This window comes from Battus philenor, unplaced genomic scaffold (genome assembly GCF_028537555.1).
Source record: "Battus philenor isolate CCGP_79_NKW_IND1 unplaced genomic scaffold, ilBatPhil1.0.hap1 SCAF_19, whole genome shotgun sequence".
In the NCBI taxonomy this organism is placed as follows: Eukaryota; Metazoa; Arthropoda; class Insecta; order Lepidoptera; family Papilionidae; genus Battus; species Battus philenor.
The window spans coordinates 1,636,214-1,647,794 of NW_027181681.1; the positions used below are offsets into that span (position 1 = coordinate 1,636,214).

General features: G+C 34.1%; 1 protein-coding gene and 1 non-coding gene across 2 annotated transcripts; one reads left to right on the plus strand and one right to left on the minus strand.

The window, feature by feature from the left end:
• Positions 1–1,373: 1,373 nt before the first annotated feature.
• On the plus strand, positions 1,374–1,578 carry LOC137921818 (small nucleolar RNA U3). The gene has a single exon (XR_011107492.1). It is a non-coding gene; the product is annotated as a small nucleolar RNA U3 (small nucleolar RNA).
• Positions 1,579–1,810: 232 nt separating this feature from the next.
• LOC137921338 (minor histocompatibility antigen H13) lies at positions 1,811–11,518 on the minus strand. The gene is made up of 6 exons (XM_068764046.1): positions 11,237–11,518; positions 9,836–10,017; positions 8,467–8,641; positions 5,158–5,341; positions 4,414–4,723; positions 1,811–2,552 (listed from the first exon to the last, which is right to left on the minus strand). Exons 1-6 carry the CDS (start codon positions 11,426–11,428, stop codon positions 2,486–2,488), a joined length of 1,110 nt encoding a protein of 369 aa, XP_068620147.1. The 5' UTR covers positions 11,429–11,518; the 3' UTR covers positions 1,811–2,485.
• Between the last annotated feature and the right edge of the window lie 63 nt (positions 11,519–11,581).

Here is an 11,581-nt window from a genome sequence, read left to right on the forward strand (position 1 = left end):
CTTAGGGGTATAGAAAATAGATAGTAGCCGATTCTCAGACCTACTGAATACGCATATTAAATGGTATTCCTACCCACTAAAACCTCTTTGGTGGTCATCTACGGTGCCTTTGAAGGGGCTGCTAAATCTCATACGGAACTCGCAGGTGACCAGTACTGTGCCAAGACACTTCCCAGGGAGAAGCTAAGCGTCCCTCGGTGTCCTAGCAACCCTCAACCCTCAGGAACCCGATGACCTTTTAGTCGCCTCTTACAAGAGACAGGGTATACCTTACCCCTATCTAATAACCTCGGGCTAAAGGGTTGACGGAATGAGGCGTCCGGAGGATCGAGCTTATCCCGATCCCACGACCTCTTTCTTCATGATGCCCTCACAGGCAACCAGCACAGCCTATGCGGTGTTCTTCGTCAGTGTAGACCCTACTGCTATTAGCAAAGGTCTAACGCGACATCTTAGATCAGGATCGGGTCGCTTGGACTCCTAGCTTGAAAACCCTTAAAGATCTCGTGGCGCATATGCATACAATTTATGTTACGTTATTTTTAAACTAGATGGCGCTGTGTCTACATAAAAAGTTCATAATATTAATTTTTGTATAAAGGAAATATTAGTTGTAACAAGGCAATCTAGCATTCGATAAAAGAAACCTGCCTAATCACCCTCAAACAGCAAAAGAATTTTCAGAAACTCAGGTGTTTGGTTTCTCCGTTAATAAATTTAATAGAAATCTATTTATTGAGTTATTAAACACAATTAAATATATAAAAAAATTAAACGCACCTTTAGATATATTTCCGAACGTTTGAGTCATTGGTTTTGAATAAAGTTAAATTATTCTTACAGTTAAAGTGTATTTTACTTCTCTATATTTATCAACGTTTGTAATACATTTTTATAACATTGACATGTCATGACAGATTAAAGTATGGATACTTCAACAAATAGACATTCAAAGAGAAAAAATTAAAAGTTTTCTTTTTTTATATTAGGTCCTGGAAAAACTATTTCGCAAAGTGTATTTATAAACTTTACCCCAACAGGAGATAACTATGTTACTGTGCCATCTAGTACTTAAATCGTATACTATGATCACAACTTTTTGCAAATTTGATGCGCATGCGCATCTTTATGCATTTAAAGTGTCTTAATACTTTCATTGGGTATAAAAACATTTTTAAAAGTCAAAATAATAAAAATATAGTTTTTTTGGAGTTCAATAAATTAAGAGAGATAACCACGTTGCGCATATGAATATAATTACTGTAATTATGTTATTTAAATAGATGGCGCTGTAAGGTTTGGTTGTAAATCGTGGGTCGCGGTGTTGAGATTTTTCGTAGCGCAATGAGGTCGTGCGGCGCGGTAGCTTCGACAAGACCTTACTTCATAGGATCATTTCTATAGTAAGTGCTTCACGAGACCTTCACACTACGTGAGATCTATCCAGCCGCGATGAGGAGACGTGGCGCGGCGCCCTGAGCGTGAGGCGGGCGGCGGTGTTCCACCGTCAGCCCTCGATGATCGTTCGCTCTCTTGCGCAAGCGGGGGAGTGTGGGGTGTTGTCGCTGTCTGAGTGGCTTTTTTAAAACCTATATATATACTCTTACTTGTTATACCCTTCCGGTAATTTTAATATTCATCATTTAATTAAACGTTATGTATGTATTATGTAACGGCTTGTCCAATATATTTTGGGTATTTATTTCAAGTCCGAAGGAAATGTTACATTAGTATGTTTGTATAAAAGTTTGAAAATCCCTTGAACATTCAGAGATCGGGGTTGATACAAGTAGAATTAATGAAAAAACCATTGACATCTTTAAACATTTATTATGCATATTCATACACCAATCGTGATTAGTGTTGCCCTGTTATTCAATAAATTCGCGTTGTGACATGTACTGCTTGGTACGGGCATTCGAAATTCAAATCATTATCAACATACACTTTTGAATAGCCACAAAGATATTTACGAAAAAAAAATTTACACATGTTTACAGCCAATAAGATTTTTAAAGTATAAAAAGTAAAGGTTTTACCATAACAAAAATATAAACTTAACTATCTAAGACTCACATTGAGACAAACAATATATACAATGATTTGTTTGAGATGTAAACATCTCGGAAAAAGAGGAAAAATAAATATAAAATAAAAGATTTTAATATAGTACGCACTACACCAACTATAACATTGACATCGAACAAGGAGACGGGGGAACTGTGCTTATTAATGTAATATCCAATCAAACATTCAAATGGAAGATACTAAATATGGAAGTCCCTCGTGAATTTTGATTCTACAATTCTAGTAATTTCAAAACTAAATCGACAAATAGCCGGAGCATCACAACACCGGTTCACATCCATAGCAATGGTCCCTCCTCAACGCCGTCATTGGAATTAAAAAAATAAACTTTTTGTCTATGTACTTAAAACGCAAGATGTGCTGAAGTTTGTGCTCTCGCATCTGACGTCCGGTCTGGTTACTCGGTCTTCTTGGTCTTGCCGCCCTCGGTCGCCGGGACTTCCAACGCGGGCTGGTCTTCGTAACTGTGGCAACATTACACAAAGATTAATCACACCGCGTCACAATTCAAATATCTTAATTCAAGTACACATTTACACTCACATTTGTGTAGTCTGTGATTATTTTAACAATTTAAGTAGTAAGTTACCACTGGCTCGGAATGCTGATCTGCTTAGAAAAACCCGGCCGAAGACTCGGTAGTTAATATTTTTAAAATGAAATGAAATTAAAAAAGTATGCATTATAATATTAACCATATAAACATGTCTTTCCAATCAACTAAAAACTCTTGAATGCTATGATAAAATTTATTTATAATATACTTCTAATTTTAGATTTAAATCTGAGAAACGGAGGTATTATTTATTTATGTATAATGAAATGAAGCATAAATATACATATATATATATATATAAATGTCAGAGTTGCAGAAGTTGCTGAATGTAGGTAATGCAAGACTGGTAATCATTAAGATCTTTGGTGGAGCCCTATGCCTTGCAGTGGGTATCTATCGGTTAGTATGATGATACATATTTTGTTACCAACTTAACCATAGAGAAACAAAAGACCGACATAGCACCGCGAGATGGTAAGTTGGGGTGACCTAAGTTTCTGAAGTAGTCCAAAGAGATGTCTTGATAATATATTTTTAATGATTCCCTGGAATAGGTCCATTAAATATCTTATCACTTTCGACTCTATGTTTATGTTTCCAGCACTAATACACAAGGCTAGGTACAAAGCTGGCTTCGTAGCTAGTAAAATATATTCTCTTACTCTGTTCGTTTACAATAGAGTCGCAACTAATGAATATAAAAAAATCCACATTAGATTGTATTGTATTATTATTTAGAAATTATTGCTGTTAGACCTAAGGCTTTTAGAGCTTCGTCTGAAAAGAAGTTTAATGAATGTAATGTACAGATTGGAGGGCAGCATTGATCACTTCCAGGCAACCAAGGAAGGTTACTGATCCTACTTCGGATCACCCACGCTGATCGCGAAGATGGGTTTACGTTTCGGTCGGTGAAGAGTGTTATTTTTGAGCATGACAAATGTTTATTCGTGAGGTGAGCAAGCATCAGCGAAGTCCACCTCAGATGTAATTGATATCCCTACTCTGTTGTCGAAAGTCGGCGAGAAACTTTTCCCCTACAAACCTATTAGTTGAAATTGTATCCAAGTTGGTAGACTGGTCCAAGTGGCATGCGAGTGTGGCAATACTTTGCACACGTCGCGCTACACTACTCGACTGTTTAGATAATGTTAGTGCTGTTGGCCCTAAGGCTTTTACAGCTTCATCTGTCATGAGTTCACGGAATGGTAGAGTTCGTGAACTATACTAAAAACTAAAGCATTTGTGTTTCAGAGCCTACATGTGACACTTCGACCGAGGTGAAGACAAGGCTTACCCGGTTATGTAAGTGTTGGTGTAGTGACAGAAGAGAGCATAGACACCTCTGCAATCTAAGGAAGGATTCTGATCCTACCCTGGATCGCCTACGGTGTTAGCCGTTTACGTTTCGGTCAGTGAAAACTGTGGTGTTTTGTTTTTGATCATCACACGTGTTTTTTCGTACGGTGAGCGAGTATCAAGCGCAGTTCACATAAGATGTAACGCTCGATGTACTTATTAGCTAATTGATATCTCTACTCTATCCGAAACTAGGCGAGAACCTTCTCCCGGAAGCACATTAGTTAAAATTGTATCTAAGTTGGTAAAGGACTGGTCTAAGTGGCATGCGACTGTGGCAATATTTTGCCCACATCACGTTACACTACTCTACTATTTAGATGATGTTAGTGCTGTTAGCCTTACGGCTTTTACAGCTGCATCTGTCATTAGTTCACTGGAGGCGGAATTCTAAGTATTAATATAGTTACTTGAAGAGAGCGTTGATGTCGCCCTTGAGCAGCGCCAGGGTGAGCGGCGTCGCCAAACAGGCGGGAACCAAGTAGAGCAGCGCCGGCTGCGCGTGGCGCCACACGTGCATCACCAGAATGGTGGCCAGCAGACCCGCCACGTACGCCAGGAAGGTCGCGCGGAAGTACAGCTCCGAGCCGCGCTGCAGCGACTTGTCGAAGCGCAGCAGCAGCGCGATGAAGATGCCCGGCACCACGATGTCCCCCAGACCCAACATCGCGAAGTTGCTGGCGCTCAGACCGTTCACCAGCAGATCTTGCGGGAACACCACTGTTCACGGAATATTTCACATTATATCATCACGGATGTTTACTATTAAAATTATTCTCATAATTATAAACACTTGTTCATTCAATAAATGTGGGTAACTAAGATAGCAACCATTGGAAAGCAAAATTTTTTACTCTTCTGATACTCTTCAGAGAAAGTTGTAAAGGTAATATTTGAAATAAATATCAGGAGTAATAATTAAGCTTAAAGTGGTATAAAGTAAGCCGGTAAAGCCTACAGATGCACAGCCCATCGGCTGATTTAGTCCACCAACACTTTGTAATAACACTGTGTGTAAATTTTCAAGACAATTTCTTTAAACATCTCAAATTTTTGTCAAAAATAATATATATTTATATATATATATATATATATATATATATTAACAACCAACTAAATATATACTCTTTACGATCAAATTTATATCAACGTACGTTTAATAGGCGCTTCAAAAGACTTTGCGACAGTGACCATCACGTTGGTGCCGAAAACCCAGAAGATGTCGTAGAGGAAGAGACCGCTGAGCAGGATGCAGCCGGTGACCACGTTGTTCAGGTGCAACAGTTCCACTCCGTTGATGGCGAAAGCGATGCCGAAAAGATTGTTGGCGATCCAGTGCTGTGAAACAATTTTATTTTATTATAAATGTTCAGTATTTGAGCAGTTTTGTTAACATAAAGCTTTTACACTGGTTTCAAATCAACCTGTATATAAGTGAAATATATAAGAATATATAGGAAAAATATATAAAATAATTTTATTTATTATTGTAATGTGAGAGGCTATAAATACACTAATTATGGTATATTGCGATAACTTTTGTTTAATGTATTGCAATGTGTTAAATGACTGAAAGTGATTTTGAACCTGTTTACCACAAATTTGCATATTATCAGACTATGAATTAATTTATAAATCTTAGCAATTCCAAGTTAATTGTTTTCTATGTGAGACTTTTTTTTATACATTCTCTATTACCCACTACTTAATACTTTTAATAGTTTCCACAACTAATATTTTTACTAGTTATTCTGATATTTTATATACTGTTTTTGTACATTGTTTAAGTTTGGTCCATCACTAAGAAACAGGTTCGAATGTACTGTTACAGCCATGTCGCATTTCTTACGCGATTAAGTGAAGGTCGTATAAACCTGCGTAAATATTTACAAAACATTCTTCAACAGGTTCAGTGGAGTGGTAAGACTGGTTACATAAATATATTCATACTGGTAATTAATTATCATATCACCTGTTCCGACAGATAATAATAGAAAAAACTAAATTGATTATATTATCGATAAATACTAACTAATGCTGCATTAGTCAATTAAAACTATGTTATCATAATAACTTTTATTTATTACTGCTTGAATTAATATCTCTGTGTTCATCAATAAGAAAAAAAACCTATTGCGTTCAATTTGTTCTTCCTTTTAGCAATACAATGTTTATATAGGTATTATTATAATTTTTAGATATATTCTTACTTCATACTTTAATTTAAAAAAAAAAGTTAAAATTATTAACAGCATTATTAACCTCTAGGGAAAAATGTTTTAATATTATACTATAAAAAACAAAAAAGGTTATGAAAATAAATGAGAATTTGTGGGGAAAATATACCATATTAGACTTAAATTCAAATAAAAACATCATATACAACAAATCATTGAAATGAAAATATTATCAGATTATTATTGAAATCTTAGTTTGCGAAAAATAAATCATATTCCTTGTTTGTTAACCGTTGTAATGTCATATATTAACTGTAATATGCGTAAAAAATGCCACAAACACTTTTTTATGGAATTTTGGAAATAAGAAAATGTGTAATATTTTTTAAAATCTATTTTCAAAATTATTTCAACATCTATTTCTAACGCCAAAAAATGGAATCAAACAATTTAAAAGAAAAAGGAAAAATTAAAAAATATGTATATGTTATTCAACACAAAGCCCATTAGGGTGTAATAAAAATATTTTTATTTTACATATAGTTATAATAACACAGCAGATGGCTTATTGCAGATTAGTGTACAAGCTAAGAAAGAGATTACATGTATTTCTTAGACTTCTCCTTGACGAGTAAGCTGTCTGGAATATGGTGTAAGCATCCAAAGTTCTGTCCGGAAAAGAGTTAGTTCTAACTTTGACTCTGGTAATTAGAGTCCTAGTTTAGACCCGCTGAGTTCCAAAATCGACTCCAGAGAAATCAACCTCCTTTGGAAATAAAGTCCCAAAATTGGTTTTTATAAATTCAATACCTAGTGTTTAGTTTTTAATAAAGAAGTCTCAGATTGTTGAAACATTATTCTATTATATTGTATTTCAACGTCAGTAATATTTTACAGCAAAGTTGGTCAAGGCAGTGCAATAACATATATTGTCAGGTTTCAACATTGTATGTGTAAGAATTCCCTTAAAGAAAAAGTAGGGTAAGACTACTAGGTATTTTCTAATATCTACCTGGCTTATAAGAATTCTTGCATACATGACAGATTTTTAGTTTATATTTAATTATTAACCTGCCAAATACATGACATGAATTTTCTTAATAACATATTTTGGGTCGAATTTTCACCGAATTTTAACGAGCAACATTTTTTTTACTCCAATGCTGAACTTGCACAGACTAAAAATACATTTTTTTGTATAAAAAATTATATACAGAGAAACTTTATTTTGACAGGATGGTTGGTTATAAGTATTTATTTATTTTTTATATTTACATTATTTTGTACACCATAGATTATAACTAAAATAAAAAAGAAACAATTCATCAAGATGTGGTCTTATCACACTAGGTGATCTTTACCAGACAACCGTGGATGAAGATGAGATACATAAAGGGGAGGGTAGTTTTGGGTGTATATATGTACAAATACATACATAACTACACACATATACATATAAACAAAAATATCTTAGGTAAAAAAGCTTTACAGCGGCAAATTTTCAAAAAGCTCATTTACCACTAAAACAGCTTTTTAAACTCAAAAAGCTGCTTAAATACGCTTTCCTAACACCCATTTGACCACTCTGAAATATGTTACTTTAATTTATTTTTTCCATTAGAAGGCGACAATAAGTTATGGAAGTACAAAGTCTACACGCCTACGCCACGGTCTCTTTGCCAAGACGTTTACATATAACAGAGTGGCGATGCACTGTAACATTAAAAACAAGAAAATCTACGAGGTAAAAAATATCGTTTCAAACTGGTTTGCCTCGTTGTCCTATGGCGAACTCGAGAATAACCTGGATTTAAATCGGCTAAACTAAAAAAAAAGTGATAACTCATCTGTACATAATCCTCACGACACAGGCTTAGCCTAGTGTGAGGGTTATAGGAAATAGAAATTTTAGAAATAAGTAAACTTTGTTAATCTATATCGCCAAATCTAAACTGTAAATAATTTTTGTCAATAAATCTTTTCATTTTCATTTCATTTCATTTCATTTTTACAGGGACAGATAGTAAACAATAATTAATTTAAATATGTAGTAAAACAAATTATGAAAATGCTTTTTCTTACTTAAATATCACTGTTATACATTAATTTTAAAACCATTGATTTCTCTCAACATCTCTTTAAAGCTTTGACACCTATTTTTAATCATCCCATGTTCCAAATGCCTTTAATTGACTATATAAAATGCCTTCAATTGACTACATAAAATGCAATAAAATCATAGAAATGTAGACTAACTTCAAGTACTGAATTCTGAGTGTGTCTTACCTTTTTGAGCAAGTACCAGGCTCCGAGACAAAGAGAGATGAGCAGACAGATGACGTCATACGAGGTGAACTTATAGTTGATGATGTCGGAGCGTCCATCTCTCTCGCCGCGGGTAAAGTGCACATGGTATGGCACATTGGGGATTGATGCCGGAACAACCAGAGCAATGATTGGGCTAAAATAATGTACATTTATTCACTTTAATTCATAGAGATTACTTGTGAATGTAAACACAATGCTTAAATATATATTACAATATTATTTAAGTTTCCTTATTATATAATGACATCCTTTAACTTAGTTATAAGGTTTCCAAACAAATTCGGACACATTTTTTTTTCATAAAAATTTTGACTATAGCTTTAATACAATAGTAGAGCTATTTAGACCCAACATTGAATGATGTACTGTCACCAAACATTGCTGATCGATCATATGTAAACTTGTGATGGTTTTTTTTCCATCACTGGTGGCAACCATGCAGTGCAACTGTTCATCAGTATATCACAAGCCGTTTCTCTCGCTTATAAGAGCCAGCAAATCTTTTGTTATAAAAATACTTTACAATTAAAAATAAATAAAGAACTATGACAGAATCTAATGAAGTACCTTTCAATGAATTATATGAACATACTTTATCTGATTGTGTAATTATGAATCAAATTATGTCAACTGTGAAAATGATACAGCATTAGAAGAGCACAACTCTGATATTAGACAACCAAAATATCTTAAAACAAATATTATAACATCAGATAATAACGAAAATTTGCAAAAAGAGTGGAACAAATATGATATTTCACCAAACATACAGAACTATTTAAATATTCCTGGTGCAACTATTGAACTTGGTAATGCTCCGAGTATCAGTAGGGTAATGGTTTTAATTTTTGATAGTGGTGTTTTTGATTTAGTCATTAAGCAGACCAATATGAACACGCCTGGTGACTCAGGATAAATTTTCAGTGAAATTTCTGGTCAACAATATGTCAAAAAGATTTAACAGGTTTAACAAAGGGTTAACAGGTAGGACTTTTTGTTTATTAACCTATAAATTTTAAATTAAACCTTCTATGTATCTAAATAATCTATACAAGATTTCTTTTAATGTCACTTTTCACATATACACTCCAACATTTTTTTAACACCGTGTTTTTACATGATTTTGAAATAACACTGTTCAATAATTAATAACATCATTTTATTATGCTGAAATGAAAGTTTTCCTTTGATTTTTGTGGTATTTAAAAAAAATACTATTCAGCTATAGCACATGTTAGAATTACTAAAAATTGGTGTCTATAATTATTCACCATGGCTTTGCAGCCTCTCCTGCAATATATTTGAGTAAAAAAAAGCAATATATTACCTGAGAAGGTGGCTCAATGCCAACACACCGAGGAAGAAGAAGTAACCAGTCAGAAGAAGGTTGATGTACTCTTTGGAGAAGAATTGGAAGAAAATGTACAGGGCAAAGAGTGCGCAGGATGCTATCATAGGGAACATCAGCGCATCTTTATTTGACATTGTTTCATGACGCTGACCAGATTCCTGAAAATGAGTGCCTATAGATTATTACAGTTCTGTTAAGGAATTAAACAATTATTTATTTTTATGTATAGGCATTGCGAAGCTCCTTTGTAAAGTCAAGATATTAATGTATCCAATATTTATATATGTACTCATATAAAGACTTCAGTCAGTTTAGAATGTTTTCTATTAAAAATCTCGACAAAAACAATAGTGACTTGTTCCATGCTAATTTTACAATATTTTCTTGTAATAACTTATTTGCCAGTGAAAATCAATGCGATCCTAATCCCAGATATTTTTATCTCCTAGATCAGTGTTTCCCAACATGGGGCCAGGATTTTGCTGTACATTATCTTTTTACTTCATCGCATCCTTACTGAAGATGTAATTTTTTCTCTAGTCATGTCTCTTGTTTAAGGTGTATTTTTACTATAGATTTCTAAGGAATCATGTAAGGGATAAATTAGTTTCATTCTGTAATGACTGGACAAATTTAGATTTCAGGGGCTAAGACCGGTTCCCTGCCAGACCAGTTTACTGCATAGCATTACACTCTAAGTATGTTATGAAATCAATCTGTTTTAAGTCATATGCTCTTAATAGAGCAGTCAGGATAAGAGTATACTTGGCTTTCTCAAAATTCCCTGCTGTCTTACCATTTCACATCATTCCATTTTGCCTAACCTTACTAAGTACAAATATAAATAGAGTGAAGAGTCCTATTAGTTAAAAATATGCATTAGGTCGAGGGTCATCAATATCCAGCCTCATGAAACATGATGCAGCTTTGAATGTCTATGAGCAAATTATTGATGCAAAAAGTTATTTTCACCTTATTTCTTTCACTATAAAACATCAATAAGTTGCTTTAATCAAATTAGAAATTTTAAAAGAATTCTGAATTATCAAATATATTTAATTACAATTTTATATAGTCACCACATAAGGCAATCTAATTTCGTAATTTCTTTTAATATTTATAATATATTTTTGACGTAAATATTAATTAAATTTTTACTGCTATATACAGATAATATAAGCTTTACTAAGTGAAACAGGTTGCAGATAGATGAGGATAATTAGCCCTTGTCTCAAATAACTTTACTTTGTGATTTTTTTGAATTGACCGTCGCATTGCCACGGTGACAGTACGAAGACGTGTAATTCTGCCATTGGTAAACTTCCTGTATGGTTTTGAAAACAGATTTTAACAAAGTCTCTATTTGTTATCACTTACCTTTTGCTCTTTCAGGTACTTAACAGATCTAAAAGATCCGAAAAATATGGGTAACACAGCCATTACCACCAAACTTAAGTACGCAATCGCGATGCCCTCGATACTTGACGGCGGCTTGTCCGTAACATTTTTTAAAGTCTCTTTTACTGTCTCCTCGATGTTCAGTGGCATTTCTGTTACAGATTCTGCCATTTTGCCCAATATTCTTCAAATGTAAGTACAGAAACCTGGGCTGCTTCCACAGACCTGCTCGATGTTTCAGTGCCACTTGACAAGAAATTGACAAGTGTACAATTAGATTTATCATGTTGGCAAATATGCACAGATAAGAATTTGAATTACAAA

Coding starts and splice junctions, on each gene's coding strand:
- LOC137921338 (XM_068764046.1), bottom strand. CDS start 11,428: ATGGCAGAATCTGTAACAGAAATGCCACTGAACATCGAGGAGACAGTA. Junction 10,018..11,236: donor AGTACCTGAAAGAGCAAAAG/GTAAGTGATAAC, acceptor ACTCATTTTCAG/GAATCTGGTCAGCGTCATGA. Junction 2,553..4,413: donor GACATCAACGCTCTCTTCAA/GTAACTATATTA, acceptor ATGTTGCCACAG/TTACGAAGACCAGCCCGCGT.